The sequence below is a fragment of the Acomys russatus genome, chromosome 10 (genome assembly GCF_903995435.1).
Source record: "Acomys russatus chromosome 10, mAcoRus1.1, whole genome shotgun sequence".
NCBI lineage: Eukaryota > Metazoa > Chordata > Mammalia > Rodentia > Muridae > Acomys > Acomys russatus.
In genome coordinates, this window is record NC_067146.1 from 18,602,123 (window position 1) to 18,624,013 (window position 21,891).

Here is a 21,891-nt window from a genome sequence, read left to right on the forward strand (position 1 = left end):
ACTGTTCCAAAGCGCTTAGTAATTCCCATTCTATTATCAGGTTAAAAATAGACTCTGAGCCGTGCTGTCAATCTTTCCTCATTATTGTTTCATTCTGTCTTACACGTTTACTTATATTTAGTCGTATCCCATATAGCTTGTTAATTCCCATGGGCTATCTCACTTTGTCCTGTTCTTTCACAGTCCGGTATCCTAAAACTCCTGTAAGATCTCTTATTTCACTCATTCAGACTCTAAAATGGCTTTCATCTGTTGTTTTCTTAAGCTGTTTCTCATGAGTGTGGCTGTGTTAAACACACAAACCGCCTCTAGTCTACTAGACCACGTTTTGAAATTTAAAACTTTATTATCAGTAACCTAGCCTCTTCGTTAACGCAATGCCTTGTATAGACACAATGACACTTTGCTAAAACTCCTCAGACGACAAGGTTGATCTTAGTCTTAGCATCTTTTCATGTTTTCACATGTTTATGAAGCTCATGCTTCTTTTAGTAGTAGGGAAATGTTGCCAATTGTAGTTTATTTTTGTTGTTGTTGCTGTTTGGGGTTTTTTGGTTTTGTTTTGTTTTTTGTTGTTGTTTTGTTTTGTTTTGTTTTTTGCTTTGGGTTTTTTTTTTTTTTTTTTTTTTTTTTTTTTTTTAACATTTTCCCAGACCAAACCCTCAGTTCAGTGCTGCATCGTGAGGTTGGAGAGCTGGTTTTGGGGGGACTTCGATGGCTCTTCCTTGGCAGCCAGTGTCAAGAACCTCTTGTTGAAGCCACTTATCATCTCCTGGCTGTTGCAGTGCCTCCCGGGTCTTGGGCTTTGAGTGAAATTCATCCCAGTGTTGGGCAGCAGTCACATATGTGTGCAGAGGCTTCCTTAAAGCAAACCCAAAGACAATTATATAATCAGATTACTTCAGTTATTGGTGCTAAAAGGCAGAATTAAATTGCAAACACCAAGTGAGAAATTCAACTAAGGAGCCCCTCAAATTTGTGTGTTTGAGACATATTTTAATGTAAACCTCCTGAAGCACCTAGGAGTGCTTGCCACTGCCTGAGAGGAAACCTGATTTGAATCTGAGGTTGCTATAGTTACCTCTATTCTGCAAAACTATTGTTTTCTTCATAATGTTAATGTAATTTTTATGAAGCAAAGTTGGTATTTATTAAGAAACAGATTTAGTATATATTTAAGCAGGATATTAGGAGAGGAGGGAGGGAGAGAGATGTAAGAGACCACTAGCACATACGCTAGAATGAGTGTGGGCTTCTATAACTTGTATTAGAGTTTATTTATAGGTTCCTGAATATTTAACCCAATTTTCTCATTAAGTCAACTTTATAAAAATTTAAAATATAAAATTAAAGTATCTGATTCAACATGTGGGTGGATGCAACTTGAAAAGGAGAAAGGAAGAAGTGCAGTTTGAGGGAAATTCAAACTTCAGCTTGGGATAGATGTTACTGAAAAGAAGCTGAGAGTTGTGGCATTTCCTGTGAGATTAGAAGGCCAGTGACTGCCATTTGTGAACGTCCTACTCCCATGAGCAAAGAATAAAAGGGACCAAACATGTCTACTGGAATCCTGGCTCTGAAATTTGAAAGATTGAACTGGCTTGGAAAACAGCTTAACCTTCCAGGAATTTGGAATTCTTAGGCATGAGAGGCACGGACAGCAATGTCAGGGTACTGTATAAACATGGGGGTTCTCTCTGCATTAACTGCTATTATTCTAGTGTGCTTTCCTGACTCCCTCCCCAAGCCCAGAAAGACATAAGCTGTCAGGAAGGAGAAAACACAGGAAGCCTGTAGTCTAGCCAGCCTACCTCCTGCTAAGCAGAAATACTGCAGCATGTGTGCGATTATATTACTAATTTCTTTGCTAATAGAATATTCTATTTAATCATCACTCCTTTCCTGAGAATGTGCTACTATGAGACACATGTGCCTTGCCTGATATTTGTCCATCTAGAGTTTTGGTAAGAATTATGTCAGTATCAAGTCCCAACTTTTCTGTAGTCTATAATCATCATTTTAATGATCATTTTTACATCTGTCAAGACACACGGGGACCGTCTTGTTCATTATCTGAAAACCACCTCTGACAAAAAATTCAAAAGGACGAAGGCTTGCCTTTTGTTACCAGCTGAAGTGAAGGACAGCACAGCGTCTGGAGTGAGGCTTTTCAGGCAGCACATCCTGTCATTGCCGTGCAGTGCTGAGCTTGCTGGGTCTGTGTGCTCTGTGCACTGCATCTGTACTGAATAGCTCTCTGAAATAAAAGAATAGATGGAAACAGAAAAGGCCTGGCTGGTACCAAGACAGAGGAAGACAGAAAGAAGAAAAGAAGAAAGAAAAAGTGAGTCAAGGACAGAAACAGACCCACTCCTTCAGGAAGATAACCACAGACACCCGCGAATAACATAGCCTCTCACAATGACGATCCCACTGAAGGCTGGCAGGAAGGTGAAAAGAGATGCGAGAAACAAAGCATCCTAAGGGCAGAGTTCGAGGCTGATATGTGTGTTTATACATCTTGATTTTGTGAGTCAAGCCAAGGGTGGGGAAACAAAAGCCACAACATGAAACGGCTTTTATGTCCCAATTTAATGTGAGGCCTACGATACAGCCACCCATTATTCTACATTCAGGATAGGCACCTGGGGTCTGCTACAAGCCGAGCAAAGAAGAGCTCTGATGGTGCTGGCTTTCGCCGAAGAGGGAAAAGTGTACAGTGTGACGGTAGTATGTATAAAAATCACCCTTTGTGGCTTCCGGATCAGAGCGCAGGGCAGTGAAGAACCTCACTGAGCATGTCACATCATCATGCTTTGATGCTTCTATCTGCACGGATGCTAACATTCCCCTCGATCGAGTGTCACTGCAGAGATTACGTCGCCACCTCTCCATTCTAATTTCACAGATAAGAAATCATGTTTTAATAAGATCAAAGAGGATCGTAAGAATGTACACCGCCACCTCTTAATCTAGGCATACGGCTTAAAGAAGTGATACGGAAGACTGTAATCTGAGCATCTTAGAGGAAGAGACCAGCGGACCAGGAAGTCAAGAGCACCCTATATTACACAGTTAGCTCAGGGCCAGCATTCATGAGACCTTGTCAAAACAATTCGCATGCAAATATCATCAAATTTCTATAGAGGCTCACTTCCAAGGAGTGGGAAGCCAGGTCAAGTGCTATCAGTAGGGTTGACCCTAAAATATGGCTCACCTGACAGCTTCCAGCCTGTGTGTTAAATACACAATGCCCAAAGGTATTATGAATGACTGCCTTTCTAAAAAGAATCATGTACGGCTTGGGTTTTTGGTTTTGTTTTGGTTTTTGTTGTTGTTGTTGTTGTTGTTGTTAGAGAAAATAGAGAACATGCCTAAATCTGCTTTGATCACACACTTGAGCATTATCTTTGCTAGTCCAACTTAGTTCAACATGATACAGGTTAAATATGCACTCTTAACACAACAGAAAGATAAAGAATTTGGAGGAAAGGGGAGGCTTGATATGTCCTCATAGCACCGAGATACAAATCAAAACATCTGTGCTCTTGTCTGTGGCTTCTACTTAGCAGCCCTTGGACTTTGAACAACTGGTCTTAACCTTTCTGAATCGCACCTCCTGTTTATTTGTTGTGACTAAGAACAATGATGCTACTGACTTGCTTTGGTTCCTAAATAGATCAAACAAAATTATATGAACAATCCGTTTACAATCAGACACTGTAGACCTGTCAGCTCATGACCTTTTATATGTGCTATATGAATCTGCTACTCCTTACACAAAGCGAATGGGATAAGAAGTCTTTCAGGTTTCAAATATTTCTGAAATGTTTGTGTGGGTTTTACTTGTTGAATACCCCCAACTGTGGCTGAGCTATGATGAAAAAAAAAAAATACGGATTTCAGATTTTCTTCATCAGGGAGGGCTCAACCTGAGTTAGGTACGTGAGCTTCTGGGGGTCTCATTGTAGAAGCACCGAGTGCTCAGGTGAATGCTGGACACCACTGTTGGTGGAGCATTCTGAACACAAGCTTCAGGCACAAGCTACTTTCTAGAATCTTGCATCTCTGAATTCACCATGTTGCTTGGAGCCATTGTAGGCCTAATGGAAGATTAGCAAAAGCAAAGGCTAAAGCTGGAGGGAAGAAGTCTATGATGACAGTAGATAGGGAGACAGACTGCATCTCGGAGAACAGCTACTGAGGCCAGATGATCAATTTCCTCTGTTTTCTGTTCATATTAAGCAACTTTGGGATTTTTCTGAAGCACCAGATCAAAGTGCCCATAAGAAGGGAGTGTTTTAATACACATTAGATACATCAGGTAAGCCAGAGACAAAAACAAGGTCTCCATTGCTCACCCAGGACTACAGTATTTGTTTTATCTTTTCCTTCATCCTTATCTGTCACTTCTCTCTCCGGCAGTAAAGCATCTGACCACCGCCACCTGTCCTCCATTCACTAAGGAGTCCAGCCAACCCCAGCCTAGGTAGCAATGCACTTAGACTTTGCCAACCAACACAGTGTGCAGCCTCATTAGTCTATTGGCCCTCTGAGTCTAGGGAATAGCTCTCCAATATTCAGTGGGGCAGCAGTTTATCTCTCCTTTTTGGTGAGATGACATCACGCATTTGTCACATCTAAAAATCCCTGGGCATCCCATTTAATGCAGTGTTGGCTGGCTGGCTAATTTTCATTTTCAAGTTTGCATGGAATAAAAGTCACTTTTCGCCCCCTACATGTCTTACAGTAGCTGGTTTTGAAAACTACGGTCATCTCCCCACCACCCTGAAAGTTTACGTCCTTGTCCTTTCCTTGTTGTAGATTTTTTTCTTTCCCTTAATTGTTCCTTCCTTAATTTTGAGGAACTCTTTTCCTCCCTTGCTAATTTATAGTGGATCATATTTACTTTAATGAAGGGTTTGAGACTACATACCCTCCTCAATGTTACTTTTACAACATATAAATTTTCAATATAGGAAATATTAAAATTCCTTTTAAGAAATTTTAGTCATTCATTAAATTCTTGAGAATGGAGCTTAAACCTTGTTTTATTACATGATCTGTGAGATATCAATTCTTTGTAAGTTGTGAGGATTTTCTTTATGGCTTTCTTTCTATATGTCAAGTATCAAAATTCTAAAAGTGTGTCAAAAATTGTAAATGTTTCCAGATGCTTTTCTACCTTAATGTAGTCAGTGCAAGCAGAATCATGTCTTCTAGCTCTTATCAAGTTTTGTGTGTTGAATATGTGGGGCTGTGACCACGGTGTGTGGGCAGCTTCCTCCTTCTACTGTGCATCTTGCTTTCTACATGTTGAGGCTGTTTTATGAGGCACAGTCAAGCTTCAGTCTTTCTGTGAATATTATTACTTAGTGACCCTTATCATAACTAGTGTTGATTTTCTGGTAACGTTATTTAGACAATTATTGTCACTTTCTCTTTTTTTCCAAGACAGGGTCTCTCTGTGTTATCCTTGGCTGTCCTGGACTCGCTTTTTAGACCAGGCTGGCCTTGAACTCACAGCGATCCACCTGCCTCTGCCTCCCGAGTGCTGGGACTAAAGGCATGTACCACCATACCCGGGGAGGTCACTTTCTTTTTCTATTTGTCTCATATGTATTTGTTTGTACTCTTGGCTATATTCTTGAATTTTCGTGTGTTCTATAATAGTAAGATAAATGGATTTATTTTTTTAGTGTAGTAATAACTTAGTTTAGTCCCTTTACTATTAATGTGCGTTGTAATGAAACTAAATAAACGTTTACTGTTTGATTCTGCATTTTATTTTTGGCACAGACTTGTAATGATTATTCCTTTAGTTCACTGAGGTTGTCATTTCTGTTGCATATTTTCTCATGACGGTTTATACTTTCCAACAGTTGTATTTGAATATTTACCAAGTATGTGGCTGAGGCTTTTAAAGTTGCATGTAAAATCAGGTATGTTCTCCTCAGTTCTTCAGTGCCTCCCCTGCTCGTGCGCTTATACCACCTGCTTTCCAGCTGCACAGTTTCTTTGCTAACCGTACAAATTGGTAGGTTTTTGTTGTTTTTTTTTTATTTGTTTGTTTGGTTTTTTATGACCTGTATTTGCTTGTAGTTAGAAACAATTTTATTATGCCCTAAAGTATAATTCTCTGGAGTTCCCTGTAAGAGAGCATTGTGGTTATGGATATTTTTACCTGGAGATGTCCTTCTGCCACCTACCACTTAAAGAAAGTTTTGCTATGTATACAGCGATACGCTAAAGATCACTTTCTCTCAGAATCTGAAGACGCTGCTAATTTTTCTAACTACTTTTATTGCTTTTTGGAGTGTAATTAGCATTCTTTTCTCTGCTTGAGCTTTTAAGAATGAGTGCTGCGGGATAGATAGGTTCGTTATAATTTACCTGTATGCGCGAATTTCTCTTCACTCACTTCCAGTGGTTTCCATGTGGATGTCTGAACCATCTGTGCTGGTTTTGGGGTAACCGCATTTCTTTTGATTCACCCTGATTGGGTTATGAATAGTCATGTTTGTCGTGTTAGAGTATTGTTATATTTTTAAACGTTTTCTCTTCCCCAGTCTAATTCTCCTCTGAAGCTCTTGACCCACCTATTACCCGTGCAAATGGCAGCTTATCTTCTATGAATGTCTCTCTAATGTAATATATTCTTATCTACTTTTTATCCTCAGTGTGCCCTGTTTAACATTTTCAGTGTCTTGTAATTAATGAATTGACAAACTTGGTTCTGGAGGAGAGAAAGGGAATGGGAGGGAAAATTTTGTAATTATCTGAGGGGAAACTCTGGCAGTGTTGTTCAGAGAAGTGCCCATGGGCAGTACACAAGGGCACGGGTGTGGTATTGCTAGTCTAGTTGGCGGTGTGAACCTGGGGCCTAAAAATGGCATGCGCTAATGTCCCTTATAACAGCCAGCTTCAGTCAGCAAATCAGTTCATGTTCTCAGGGTATTCTGGGAGTTAAGCAAGGTCAAGTGAACAAAGATAACATGAATTTACGCTGTATACACTCAAGAGGACAACCCACATTTGGAAACTGTTTTTAATAACAAACGTAAAATAATGGGGAACCTGGAGCAAAACCTACTCCTATTTACTGCACCTGGGAGGGGCTGGAAAACACCTTCTCACGGAACAATCCATGTTATGGAGGAACAAAGGTTACAGGACTTTTGTCTTGTTTACTTGGAGTTTTCTCAGAAGCCCTCAGAAATCGCCTCACACAGCTTCATTCATGGACTATGTCCAGACAGTGTGGCATGCTCCAAACCATTTTTCTTTGTGATGAAACTTAGTAGAATAGCTAAAGGAGTGAACTTCATGGCCCATGAAAATGATCCAAGCTACATAGCAAGATGGCTGTCATTTTAAGTATAGAACTTTATATTGCAAAGGAAATGGCTTTTAAAACATATAAAACTTAAAATAATTATAACAAATGATAAAGACTATTGTTAATGCCACTGCAAAATAGATGATTTCAAACACTTCAGGTCAGATTGTAAAGCAAGTACTTACTTTAAAAGACAACATTACACTGTATCAAATACTCAACTATGTCATACGTTTAACTTAGCATGTACTAAGAGACTTTTCCCAAGGAAAAATACATATGATTTATGAATATGCAGTACAAAATGAGTTATTAAAGTATGATTTATAGTTGATAAATTAGAGGAGAAGCTTCCGGATTCATACTAGAAGAGAGTTGTGTGTGTATGTGCCATCGGGTAAACCAGTTGTTTCTGCTTGGCATTGTATAGGAAAGTTTTATTCTTTGTTTTTATTTTTCTGATTCCTTGTCTCTAGTTGTCTCTAAAGTTGTTTGTTTAAAACACATTATATTTTAAGATACAATATTAAATGTGAGGAGCTAGTGATAGATAGAAAGAGATAGATAGATAGATAGATAGATAGATAGATAGATTATAGATAGTTATCAAATAAGTTTATACAGACATCTTGATTTTTTGATTCCTAATTCAAAATTTTTATGGCATTTTGTTTCTCTTGAATTCTAGAGTTGTGTACAGCTCTGCTCTTAGTTTGAATTAGTCTTAAATTTTTGTTTCTTTATTTGTTCCTAAAGGAAACTAGCTGTCAAATATCTCTTTGTCTTTGGCACAATCTAGAAACTACATCAAGTCTGGTGTCTTTATAAACTCCAATTTTTGCTTTCACTATAGAAGTATCTATTAATGTTCACAATATCCAAGAATCATAATGTACCACAAAATACAAAGAAAATATGATAAGAGAGTTGTTTTGGTAAGAAGAGTGTTGAACGGCACATGAGAGGGGTTCAGGACGGTAAAGGCGAGGCATAAATAACTGTAATTGCATTTAACTTCAAAAAATAAAAAAATAGTTCTTAAGGGAGTAAGAAAGACAGTATCATTTCAAAATTTCATCTTCCTAAAATATTTATAAAATATTTTTCTTCCATCTCAATAAGAATGTATGATATTATTAATTTCTCCCATATATTTACAACTTTAGACCAGGAAACAACTCTGGTTCTGTAATACAGACCCATCCAAACACTACATCACTCTGATTGAAACAACAGGAAGTAATTCAGGTTAGGAAACAAAGAAGAGGGGTTACTGTTCTTCCTGCTTCGTCTCCCGCCATTCCTGTTCTCGCACTGCGCCTTCCTCTGCCTTCCATTCTGTTCACAAATGGATATTGGTGGGAAATACACGAAGTGCAAAGTGGCTTTACCTGCTGTGCTGCAGGCAGAACTGACAATTCAGAAATGCCACCCTCTAGGTGTCTCTCCCCTCCTCACTCTCTCTAGGGGAAACTAAGATGTCATACATTCCTCAGAGGAGAAAGCAGGTGACAAGACGCCTGTGAGGAACTCAGAGCACCCCCAAATTGTAGCATTTGCCTTCTCCATGCTTGCAAATAAGCACTTACAACAGTTCTCCAAACCAAGCCAGACAGACTCACCTGAGGGGCAGTAGGAGTCTGGGAGAAGTCACATCATGGATAGACTCCGTTTCCTGTAGGATATCACGCTGGCCTGCTCATTCAAACCTGTAGTTTCAGAGAACTGCACATGCCTAGAGATTTGAGGCTCACTTATCCCTCAAGCATCTAAAAGCTGTCCCACTAATAAAAGTAAGGAAATCACCATGGAAGATAAGGTAGTTTTCAGTAAGAGAACACAGCTCATGGATGCTAGGTAGTGGTTTTTAAGCGGAAATTAGAGGAAAACATTAGTTAAGTAATTTTCAGAAGTGCTGCGTAAACTTTAGCAGATTCCGTTGCTAGTACACACCTCAAATACTAATACGGTGTTGCTGAGGACTTCAGAGAGGACAGCATGACTTGAGTTATGAGGGCCATGCTTGGAGCTGTGCGTCCAGTGGTCTTAGGGCATCTCCAGGGATCATGGTCCCTTACAAAGTGTTTTGGGAAATGTGGGCAGCGAATCATCTGTGCTCAATATTATATACAATAAATGAGTCTTCAACATGCTAAAATTATTGTTCATGGGTATCATGGACCTCTGGAATTTTTCAGTTAGACTATTGAGACAGAAGTCCAGAATGTGTGAATTGCAAATTCTTAAATCATAGAAAGTGAAATTATGCCACTTGCCCATATCTGAATATTTAAGTAGATACTTAACTTTGTTTTCTACTCAGATACTGAATGCTAAGATGCATTTTATGTCCCATTTTCTCTCAGACTCTTTTAAAACTAGAGGAAAATTGGCCTTTCCTTTGTAGGAAGCTATTTCTTACCTGTTTTCCTTGTTCTTGGAGCCACTAGATAACAGGAAGCGAGATAATATTGTCTCTCTTTACTGCATTATGTTTTTAAATTCAACTTATTCATCTGTGTCAAGACAAGACGTCCATTGTATAAAAATTTTTTTCTACTTTTAATAACTGTCATGAGGCAATTTTTTTGGAGGTAAACCTCTATCTTGGAGGGAACCTTCTTGAGACTGAGAGTATTCTAAAGGGAGGTGAAACATTCTGTCCTGCAGGAACACTCATTTCGTTCAGGTAATTAACAGCACAGAGGCCGCAGGAATTTCCTGAAACTGACCAGATGACACAGTAGGTCTCTCACTTCTCAAGGAAATGCAAGAAAAAAGGACACGTGAGAGAGAATCTCAGAAAAGCTTAGCCGCTTAGAAGGGGCTCAGCTCTCATCTGAGCTGATGAACATTGTGCGGTGTGGTCAACATTTCCAGCTTTTCTGAGTTGTCACCCATACTAAGGAGACATTGTGATGCCTTTGGCTATCTTTGGGTTATTTCTACCACTGTAAGTAGCCCCTTACCCAACTCTTTGGATCTCAGTGGCATTTTTACTTTGGCCTGTTGTTAGTGCTCTGTCTCGGATGATTGCACATCTGTTTATAACTCCTTCTCAAGAGTGGTGTCACACAACACCATAATCTGCCATGTTGACTAACGCTACAAGTTAAAAATACCTTATTCCTTAGAAGAATTAATTACTATATAGCCCTCATGAATTATGTTAATGGATTTGCATTTCAAATGAAAAGTATTTTTCCACTGCATGTATACAGATAGTATGTTCATGTAAGTATGTGTGTATGCAAATATGTGTGCACGAGTGTGTGTCTGTGTGTGTGTGTGTGTGTGTGTGTGTGTGTGTGTGTGTTAGTTTCTTTCAAAATAGAAAAGATGCATATTCACATGGGAAATCGGGCTATCGGTCAGTGGCAGAAGGTTCTAGCGTGTAAGTTCTAACCTTTAATACTCTTCGAAATATGATGAACAGAGACAGCCTGTGTTCACTATTCAGTTGCTTACTGATACAAGAAGGAGCTCCCTATCACAGACAGTTTGACCTCATCGGTAACTAAAAAGATTTCTACTTTCAGTATATGTTTTATGCTTTGCCTGTGAATCCAGCCTCTTTCACGCAGCACTCCACTTTTATTGAGATCGTGTTATTTCAGATACTGCAAGTCATAAAGGAAAAAACTAGAAATATTAAATTTTGATTCTTGTCAATATATTTTCCTCTCAATATCACTTTAAAATTTGTCATCTATACAGTTAAACCTCAGTTAACATTCAGGTAAAAAAAATTCTTCATTTATGTTAGAATTAATTACCACATTTTACCAGTCTTTTATCAATATGAAAGATTTATTATTATTAACTTTTCCTTCTGTACCTCGGGAGAATAATCATTTTCTTAAGATTTAAAGTAAATTGATTTGAAGATAACTAAAATGACAGCTAGACACTAGAGATTTTCTGAGAATTCTAAACAGATGTTTCCTTTTTTAGAGTGCTTTTACCCAAAGTGCTTCAGCTACAAGCCCTGCTCCTGTTTTCCTTCTACAAAACTTCATATCCCTCATACTGTTCCCTGATACATATATCCCCAGTAATTTAGACTCTGCTAATAATACTGCTAAGGAATGGTTCGCGTTTATCTAGTCTTTAAACGGGCAGCATGGTTTATGCGCTCTCTTACCTTGGACAGCTGTTCCTATTTTAGGAGTTGCATTCCCTTGTTTCATTTGTATGTTTGCGTAGAACAGCAACAGTGTCCCAGCCAGCATGTTAGACACCAGAGAAATAACAAGAGAGAGGCGAAGAACAAGAGATAGTGATTATTTCAGAATGCCACATGTCCTTCTGCACAGTGGCCGGTGGGGGACAGGCAGGCTGTCAGGATGGGAAACTGAGGCTTCGTAAAGGACGGTGAGACTACGAGGCTAGAGAGGGAGGACAGACAAGTGCGGGTGAGGGGATCAGTGATGGGGTTGTAGACCAGCAAATGTAAAGGCTCTGGCTTGTAAACGGTGGCACGATTTACACTGTCTTCGTCCAGGAAGAAGTGGGATAGGACATGTGTCGGAAAACACTCACAGGAATATGTTGCTGGATCTTGGTAAAGGCAGGGCTGGAGAGCAAGATCCAGAAGGCTGCAGCAATGCTCAAATCAGGGCATTGGTCAGGGCACTGGTCAGGGCTGTCCCCACAGGAGCAGTGGGGAAAGTAGTGAGCAGGTGGTTGAGTTCTAATAAGTCTGTAATTTGTATTTATTTATATTTATTTGTTTGTTTGCTTGCTTGCTTGCTTTTCGAGACAGGGATTCTCTGTGTATACCTGGCTGTCCTGCACTCACTTTGTAGACCAGGCTGGCCTTGAACTCACAGAGATCCACCTGCCACTGCCTCCCAAGTGCTGGTTTTAAAGGCGTGCGCCACCATGCCTGGCTTATAATCTTTATTTTAAAAATTATCCAGTAAGGTGACTTGAGAGATGGCTCAGTAGATAAAAGCACTGGCTGCTCTTCCAGAGAATCCAGGTTTGAGTCCTAGTACCCACATGGCAATTCCCAGCTGTCTGTAACTTCAGTTCCTGGGCGTCCAACGCCCTCGTCTGGCCTCTGTGGGCACTGGGAAGGCGTGTAGAACACAGGCATATATGCAACCAAAACCTACATAGAAATAAAATGAATGAAATTTCTATTACTCTAACCCTACTAACATCCATTCATAAACTGTAACTAGCGTAAGATTTCTGTCAGGGATTCTGTGAATAACATCATCTATGATGTACAAAAGAGCAAGGTTTTAGGGCTTCTAGTGTTAATGTCTTCAGCTAAGTGCATAAGTGCCATTGTTTTTAAACTCACTAGGTTTTAAGTTTTCCACTACATAAGCAATGTAGGAAAAATCTGCTATAAATAAGAATATTTAAAATGCTTCCTGCATTATTGCTTCTCAGATACAACTTCTCTGGCTGAGTAGTACTTAATTTTCTGTTCTTCATTAATTCTTAATAAAGAAAAGGGGAAGCAAGTAAGATGTAGGAACCAAGAACACTGGCTTCAGCCTGTAGGAGCCCCAGGTCCCAGTCCAGTCTTCTGGCCTCTCCAGTACTGGAGAATTAACCCCATCTCCCTGAATCTCCTCCTCCCCCTCCTCTCTTGGAGGCTACAGATAAGACTATTAGGAGTGATCTGTTATTCTGCAAGCAAAACATCCAGCCTCATCCTGGGTACATAGTTTGCATTCTGCAATTAATAATTACAATGCTACAATGCTTCTTTTGACAACAGTGGGACACTGCTGCCAATGCAATAATTGATATTATTATTGTTGTTGTTATTATTGTTGTTGTTTTTGTTGTTGTTGTTGTTATTATTATTATTATTATTATTATTATTATTATTATTATTATTATTTAAAGTCCATAAGCTTGTCCTCTAAAGCTTGATGGCAACCAAATTATCATCCATCCCTGGTAACTTAGACTAGAAGGCTGCTTCATATTCCTAATATTCAGTAGTTTGCCATATACAGTGCACTTTAAGAAAAATATGTGTGGATAAAGGCAAGTTCAAATCATCTGGTGTATATTAGACATTTGCTTTGTACGCGTTAGTAATAAACTTGGCGAACTGACAGTGGTTCTCTACGCATGGTGATTTGATCATCTTGAATCGTGATGCAAACCCTTCCTTCCCTGACTCAGCTTTTCTCACAGTTCTTTACCTGGAACCCCACTCTGTCCTGCCAGGTGGGCAGTGCTCTGTCACTGCAGATACTCATCATCTCATCAGGTAGTTGAAACAAGAATAGTCACTCCCTTCCCTATGACTGTGACTGAGGGGGACCTCCTCCCTCTGAATATGATGCTAGGGTATCAAGTCTCTTCTTGGTAGTCTGCTATCCTTCCTCCAAGTGCCATCCTGCCTCCCCATCAAGGTGACATGGCCAAATATGGGGCACCAGAGTTCGTGTGAAAGTCAGTCCCCAGTCTCCACGTAACTGTGGAGAATGCTCTGACAGTCATAGGGAAGGGGAATGGGGTGACAGTGGGAGGGAGGGAGGAATGGGAGGATGCATGGGACGGGATAGCAAATGAGATGTAATATGAATGATTTCATTTTTCAATTAAAAAAAAAAAAAAAAAAAAAGAATAGTCGCTCAAACCTCTCCAGATAGCAACTGTCAGAGGGACACACTAGTCACCAGATTGGCGGTCTCCTTGATCTTTCAACAAATTCTCATTCCCTTCTGTGAAACAATCTGCCGTGTCTAGCTGTACGGAATACATTCTTATTGCTGTCTGTGTAACAACATAATTTAGGGCTAGTTGTATCTGAATACCCACATTCTGAGGTTAATGACTTATATAAAACTGTCAGGTGGTACTAGAGGCATGCCTCAGTTGACAGAGGGCTTACCTAGCATGTATAGAGCTCTGGGTCCAGCTGCGAGAGCCACATGGCCAGCACAGTAGTGTGCCCTGTAATCCAGCACCTGAGAGATGGATCAGGAATTCAAAGTCATTTTTTTGGCTATATAGGCCATATGAGGCCGGCCTGGGGTACACACAACCCTGTCTTTACAAAAACAAACAAACAAACCACTAAAGTCAGGAGGTTTGTTTTGTGATCATTGTCACAAATGTTTCCTAATAACTAATAAAATAGTATGGGTTTTGTGTTAACATCTGCTTAGTAAAAGATGGTTTCTAAACTGTATAAGAAAATATTTGACTCATTTAATGCAAACTCCAGCGTTAAAATGTAGCTGGCTGCTGGGTAACTTGCACATTGACATTTTATCCCTCCTAAAAGCAAGTGAAAAGCTAGTACCAGCACTTTATTATTGGTCTTTCCATAATTAATATTCAAAATGCATTCTTATATGATAAATGTACCTGATGTGTTATTCAAAGTAGAAAATGAAATGCTTTCCTTGTTTAGAAGTTAATTATAATTGGAAGAAATGTTTTCAAAGACTAACTCCCAACAGCATGTAAATTTCTGAAGTCACAAATTATTTATTGTACATAAGGACAAAGTCCTCATGCTTAGCTGATGCTTGCATGTGACTAGAAGATCATTATGTCAATAAGGTTCAGGTATAACTTTCAAATTAATTGCTTTTGTCCTCATTGACTAGCTAACAAGCATGAAATATATATTCATGCCCATACACACACAAATGGAAAACATCAAATTAAAGCCTTGTTTGTAAAGTAATTCTAACATTTCTCTTTCCACTTAATAATCCTTGTTTCTACATGTTTTACACATATGCATTAATATTTTGGAATAATGAGTGCACATCTTTAGAAAAATGTAATCAGTTAAAAATAAGCTAGTGAGGAAAATGCCTGTTACCCATTATCAAGCGCCAAAGTTTAAAGTAAATATGATAGTAATGTGTTTTCCCCTCTGAATTAACATAGACAATACAACTTTATGTTCTTAAATTTTACATGACTGCTAAACAACCAAACTTAAACTATACAGAATTTTTGAAAATTTTCTAAGTATAATTTACTAAATGTATTTTATCTACTAGTTACAGGCTCACATATTTATCCAAAATTTCTGTTTCTTACAAAAGTTAAATATCTCCAGCCTCACATTTTGTTTATTTTTATGTGGAAGAGAAGCAGTTAAGATATTTCTACTTCTATTCAGTCTATTTTTATAATAGTTTCATTCAGGGGATGGGCATTTAATTGGTCAGATGTTTAATTCCACTAGAGAATTTTCCCTGCCATTTTCAAGGACTAGTTATTGTTTTCTGTGTATCTGGAAACTATTTATTGTCATCAGTTACCTTGAAGGCTGTCTAAGAGAATGAATCTATTCCATTCATTCTAGGTAAAAATATGAAGTAAATGGCTGCAAAACACTTCCATTAAATGTCTAGTATAAACACTGCTAAAGCCCATATGCCTTTTCCTGGTTTCTTGAACGATTTAGGGATACATTTGTGTTTTTAAAATCTTTCAAGGTAAATAATCTATGAATACAAATTGCTGATTCTCATTTTTTTTCAGGCCTGATGGAATTGGAACGGTTTCGATGGAAGAGAAAGAAAGATTTGAGGAGATCAAAGACAGACTCTCTTCCCTTTTAGAAAACCAGATAAGCCATTTCAGGTGTGTTTCATTGTGTTTCCTCCAAGTATCTGTCTTTCCAGTCAGGCTTTATCTCCTTCCCGCACATTTGTTGTTGTTGTTGTTTGTTTGTTTGTTTATTTGTTTGTTTGTTTGTTTGTTGTTAAGTCTTCTTGCCACCGCTCAAGAATTACCAGGAGGCTCCAGTTGCTTGCAGTACATGATCCGGTCTTCATTCTGTGGTCCGCTCCCAGCCGGTCACTCTTGCCACTGCTTTTATACCTTAGCCATTGCTGTTGTGATGTCCACCCACTACAGCTCATGGTTTCTTTTGCATTTTCATCTTGCACAGTTTTCTCCATCCCAGCCACTGTCACTTTTCTTTCCCGTGCCCATTCTCAATTCTTCCACCAAAGGATAGTCTCAACGCAAGCCATCGTACCTAGTGCTCTTTGTTCAGGAAGATCAGACGTCAATCCTAACACCCATTTGCACAGTGGAAGGTTGTTGCAGTTATTTTTATCAGTATGGCCTAATAATGTTTATTATCAGGCCTATAATTATTATTATGGTGGTATTTTCTAACCCACTAGCAGTCAATAAAACACAATCATCTGTTATATGCTTTTTAAAAACAGCCTTAGTTAGCCTGGAGCAGGGAAGACATTAGTCCCCTAAACTACTCCCCGTAGTGGGGCAGGTTTGGGTACCCATCTGCTTCTAATGATTTCTATTGAGCTCTCCCCATCCATCATCCCAAATACTTGCTAATTATCATCATCTGGGCCAAGTCTCCATCCAAGCCAACCGTGTGCTTCTCCTCCACTTAGTACATGGCTCAGCCTCTTCCTTCAGTCTTCCTCTCTCCCAACATTCCCTCTGTCTCCTCAAGGCCAGAAACCTTAACCATGCTTATCCCATTTATCCTGCCCAGGTGTGATGGCTTTTTATTGGTCAAACAGGTTAGGCTCTTGGGAAAGGTACAAGTGGGACACAGAGACAACAAGCAGTAATTAGCATCAAAATACATCAGACCAACCTCCAACAGAAGATAAACAGCTTGATACTATTATTGCCCTGGTTTTAGTTCGTCTCTAAGAACCCAATGGTTAGAGACATAAATATGCTAATATATTTTCTCCTACTAACACTCTTATTAGACACTATGAAGTACTGTTAAATCAATGAACTCTGTCTTATAAAATGTCTATCATGCTGTGCTTAAATGATTTGGAATCATTTCTAAAAAAAATCAACAAGCTTTGTGAATATACATTCCAAGCAAATTGTTATTTTTATTTGAACATGACCACTCTATGTCTTATTTCCTTAACTGCAATATGAAGATCTTAGAGATTGTGGTTTTGAAAGTAACACTAAGCAATAACTTCTCAAGGAGAAAGGGGGGCATCTGTTGGTCTACACCAGAGGCTTTCAGCAGTAGCCGATACCATCACCTCAGGATGTAGAGACAAGGAAATTAGTTGCACAGGCGGCCACTAGTGCTAAACCCACACTGGAAAATTGCTACATCCAAAGACAGCTCAGCACGAGGAAACTGCATCCCAAAAGCATAAGGGAATTCAACAGACAAACTTAAGATTTAGTTCTCTGCATGAAATTTCAGTTTACAAATGAAACATTGTCCTAAAGAAGGTTTTTGTATTTGTAGAGGTCTGTTTCTTTGCTCATTGCTGTTAAAAGTTTTGCCTTTGGGAGTATAGAGTTCTTTAAGAGAGTAAAGTGTGAAGCCCGTCCAGGCAGTGGTTACACAAACTTTTAATCCCAGCACTTGGGAGGAAGAAGCAGGATGATCTCTCAGAGTTCAAGGCCAACCTGATTTACAGAGTGAGTTCCAGGACAGTCAGGACTACACAGAGAAACCCTGTCTCGAAAAACCAAAATAATCTAAAGGTGATGGGCTAGAGAGATGGCTCAGTGGTTAAGTGTGCTTGCTGCTTTTCCAGACAACGTGGATTCAGTTCCTAATAGTCACATCGTGTGGTGGTGACTCAGTATAGCTGCAGCCCTGAGTTTAATTCCAGTATGGGAGGCAGGGTAAGACAGAGACAAATTAGTAGCATATGTAAAAAGTTATTTAGGATCAATAGCATTCTAGAGATGGGTTTAAAGAACAGTATTTGAGAAATAAGGAAAAGAGAAATTTCATATTATTGATAGCATATACAAAAGTTATTTAGACCCAATAATATTCTGGATTTTAAAGGACAGACATAATAAGAATAAACTAAGCAACACACATCTCATGAAAGATGGCCGGCTGAAAAGAAGAGCAAGAGGATATGTTGGACACATGTCTCGGTTTCTTGACAGACATCGACCATAATGGCCAAAGCAGCATTGTTATTTATGAAGTCATAAATCCAAAAGGCCAAGTGTGAGAACAGAAAATATGATGAAGGAAAAAAAACTGGAAAATCTTATGGAAATGGGATAAGCAGTGTCCAAGATAGACATTCATTCCAGGGGAAAGAATCCTGAGCTGGCAGTGTAGAACCTGAGGAACAGCTTATTTGTAACCACCAGCATCTGAGGGAAGTGGTGTATAACACCTCCAGAAAGTGAGAGTGAAGAATGGCTTATAAACCTGCTGAGAAGTGTGCAGAGCCCCAGACTTCTTTTCCAATGCAGCACTCCTAACCCAGCATCCGTCTACATACTCAGTCCCCAGAGAAGGTGATGGTACCTGGATGGAGGTGGAGCAGGCAGGAAACATCACCCATGATCGAAAGATGCTGTGGGAAGATCGACCTCTATTATGGAGCTCTGAGACGGACACGCCCCTCCTAACGCATACACGTGACGCCCAAAGCTAGCAGCTGCTCAGGGTTACATGTTGCAGGCATCTTTTTGCAGTGTCTCACTAGCCCAAGAGAAAAGGCCTACAGCTGTAGGTAGTCAGGACTCCCCTAACTTCGCAGTGTCTCACTAGCCCAAGAGAAAAGGCCTAAGCTGTAGGTAGTCAGGACTCCCCTAACTTCGCAGCAGCAAGAGGCGCCGTCCGCAAAAACGTCTTCCTTGAGAACTGCCCTCGTGCACAGCTTCTTTTCACTTTCTAATAATATGCGTTTGAACATGGTCATGCGTGTAGCTCACCAGACATTTGAGAAAGATCCCAGTGCAAGTAAATAACAAAAAGAGATGGCAACTGGGGGATAAAAAAGATTGTATGGGGAAAGGGAAAGTGGGGGAATATGTTACTGAAGTATTAAGAGAAGTTGTAAAAAGAAAAACAAACAAACAAAAAACACAATCAAAAATGAGGTTGAAAAATTAAAAACTTCAAAGAACAAATAAGAACTCTAGAGATGCTGTGAAAAGGTTACACATAGAACATGTAAACACACCATTGAGAGATTAAGTTCATGAATACATCCAGAAGGCACAACGGTTCTCCTATTGTTTTGGAACCTCATGTTATTGATAAAGTATATAAAAGTTATTCAGGCCCAATAATATTGGATCAGCTAAAACTGATTCCTGAATCCACAACAGAGAGGAACGTGAGGATGGGGCAGTACAAAGCAGAGTTAGAGTTTAGTGAAAAGAAGCAAACAAGAAGGCACTCCCAAGAGTGTGAATGTAGCCTCTCCAGAGAAGAGGGCACTTGACTGTCTTAACTGTAGCCAGAGGCCTGCTTCTGGTGGACCTCAAGTGACATCTCAAAGGTTGTTAATAAAATTTTCTCCTTTTTAGGTCTCTTTTTTCAATAAAAGAGATTATAGGGTGGCTCTGAAGGTACCATGGGTGGGATTTCAATTGATAAGTTAAAACCATAATCAGTAGGAATGATAAGAGTTAAGATCATCTTTTACCATAAATCAGGTTTCTGGTAAGAGTCCTAGAAATATGTAGTTTAAAGCTAGGGCAGGGAAAATACCATATAAAATAAAGTCTCAAAGGTCACGTATTCCCATTTAATATTCGTATTTGAAAATATCTCTATACAGAAAAAAATGCTGTCCCTGCAGCAAATCCTAATTGTGTTAGAAATCTTGATTTTCTCCTGACCTAGCCAGAGGCTTCAAACCAATCCTAAAGTCGAAGGCTCCTTTCTCTTCCCATGTCCCCATAACTTTCCATGTTTTCATTCTACCTCGATTAATGTAATGTGAACACTCAAAGATAACCACAAATGGTAAAACTCATTAAGCAGAAGGGATGAGGATTAGCATGATCGGGAAAGGACGAAGGAAGCAGCATTATTAAAGAGGGAAATGCATCCTTGAAGTGCACTTGGGTCCAGTGTGGTGGCCCAAGCCTGGAACCCTAACACTTGAGGGGCTGACGCAGGAAAATGAGGAGTTCCAGACCAGCCTCAAAACAAACAAAAGCCTCTCAGGATGTCTACAAATCAAAACAGCAAATCCGAACACGGAGAAACAGGAACTTTCAAATCCTATCGGTAAGGCACACAACAACCCACTTTGGAAACCAGTTTAGCGGATTCCTAGCATTATAAACACCTGTTGCAGAGAGGACTTACTTCACGACTAGGAAATTTCCCAAGTAAAAGTAAAGTCCATGTAGGCCAAGGAATGAATGGATGTCCATACAAAGTTATTAATAATAAAATGGAAATTAGCCACATGAATATTAAGGAATAGATAAAGGGTATCCTTACAGAGTGAAGTAGCCTGCACCAACACAAGTGAGCACTCATACACAAAAAAGTACAAGCTATATCCTCTTAGGTAAGAGGCTGGGCATGTCATCTCACTCCAAAGATAGAATGTTAATCACTGGTTGCCTGGAGTAGGAAGAAGTCATAAATTTCCTTATCTGTGGTGACAAAAGATACAATGCCACAACTTAAGCAAAGTTTATCATTTAAGTACAGGTAATTTTTCTGTATCACTTCCCTGCATAGCACTGAGTGCTGAGACTATAGCTCTTACCTGTCAATCCTGGGGTCAGGCCCCATCACCTGAAAAATAAATGCTAAGGGATTCTCTTTCATAGCACGAAGTTGGAAGCATCGGTAGAACTGAAAGATCAAGAAGTAAAACCACAAGTGCACAGTTTGAGGATGCAAATGTTACAAGAATCAGCTACAGCTTGACCTTTCTGTTTTATTTTTCATAAAACACAGAAAATTACTTGGGGTAAGCCAGAGCAAACATGACGTACTCAGGGTCCTTATTGCAGAAAGTCTGTCAGAGGAATGCCTGCTGCACATGGAATTCCAATAAGTATTAATGCTGGGTTTAAATAAGGGAAGGGGTAGTGCTTAAATATAGGATGGGCCTTCGCTGGCTCCTTTATCTGTGAAATTCGTTTACCAAAGTGGGAAGGAGATTGGCTTCAGTTTACTCAGATTAGGTATTAAATGTGGTTGAATTTTATTCAATAATCGAATGTTTTCTACTTTGCTTTGCCGGTGCATAGCTGTCAAGAGTAGTAAAAAACAAAACAAAACAAAAACAACAACAACAAAAACCATAATATTTATCCTGAAAAGACAGAACAAAATGATTCCCTTCTTTTAAAACTTTCACTATAAAGATTAATTAAGCTTCTGTGTAGTTATTTTCTCTACGTTATTGATTCCGGATTACTCTAAATGTGCTGAATTATTTACACACCCTGCACAGCTAATGCTAATTCAGAACATACCCATCGGGACCTCAGAGTCTTGAAATGCTAAACGTAATCTGAGGATCAGTAACATTCCATTCATAAAATGTGTCGCCTGCAGGTTCAGGGAAATAAACAATAGGAAAGACAATGGGTGGATTATGCAAAAAAAACTGAAAAGATTAAGCAGGGGCGGGAACTACAAGGGCCCAGTTGACACTTTATTTAAATGTGGATTAAGCTTTAAAGTATACAGAATGATTAAAGCTACTTTGCTAATTTGCTAAGGTATTAAAAAGCACCGTTGCACTGGAAACTCTATTAAAATAAATTGATTGTGGCTTTTCTGGATGTGGGGGATCAGGGACAGAGAGGCAGGGTTAAGCAAGGGTATGTCCTAACAGTAA

At 39.3% G+C, this 21,891-nt stretch overlaps 1 protein-coding gene across 3 annotated transcripts in view; it reads left to right on the top strand.

Moving 5' to 3' along the window:
• Cadps2 (calcium dependent secretion activator 2) overlaps nt 1-21,891 on the top strand; it is a 502,196-nt gene that overhangs the window by 368,155 nt on the left and 112,150 nt on the right. For all 3 annotated transcript variants that reach the window (XM_051151873.1, XM_051151874.1, XM_051151875.1), the window contains exon 14: nt 15,827-15,928. In XM_051151873.1, the coding sequence (XP_051007830.1) occupies nt 15,827-15,928 (102 nt within the window). The remainder of the gene's footprint in view (nt 1-15,826; nt 15,929-21,891) is intronic.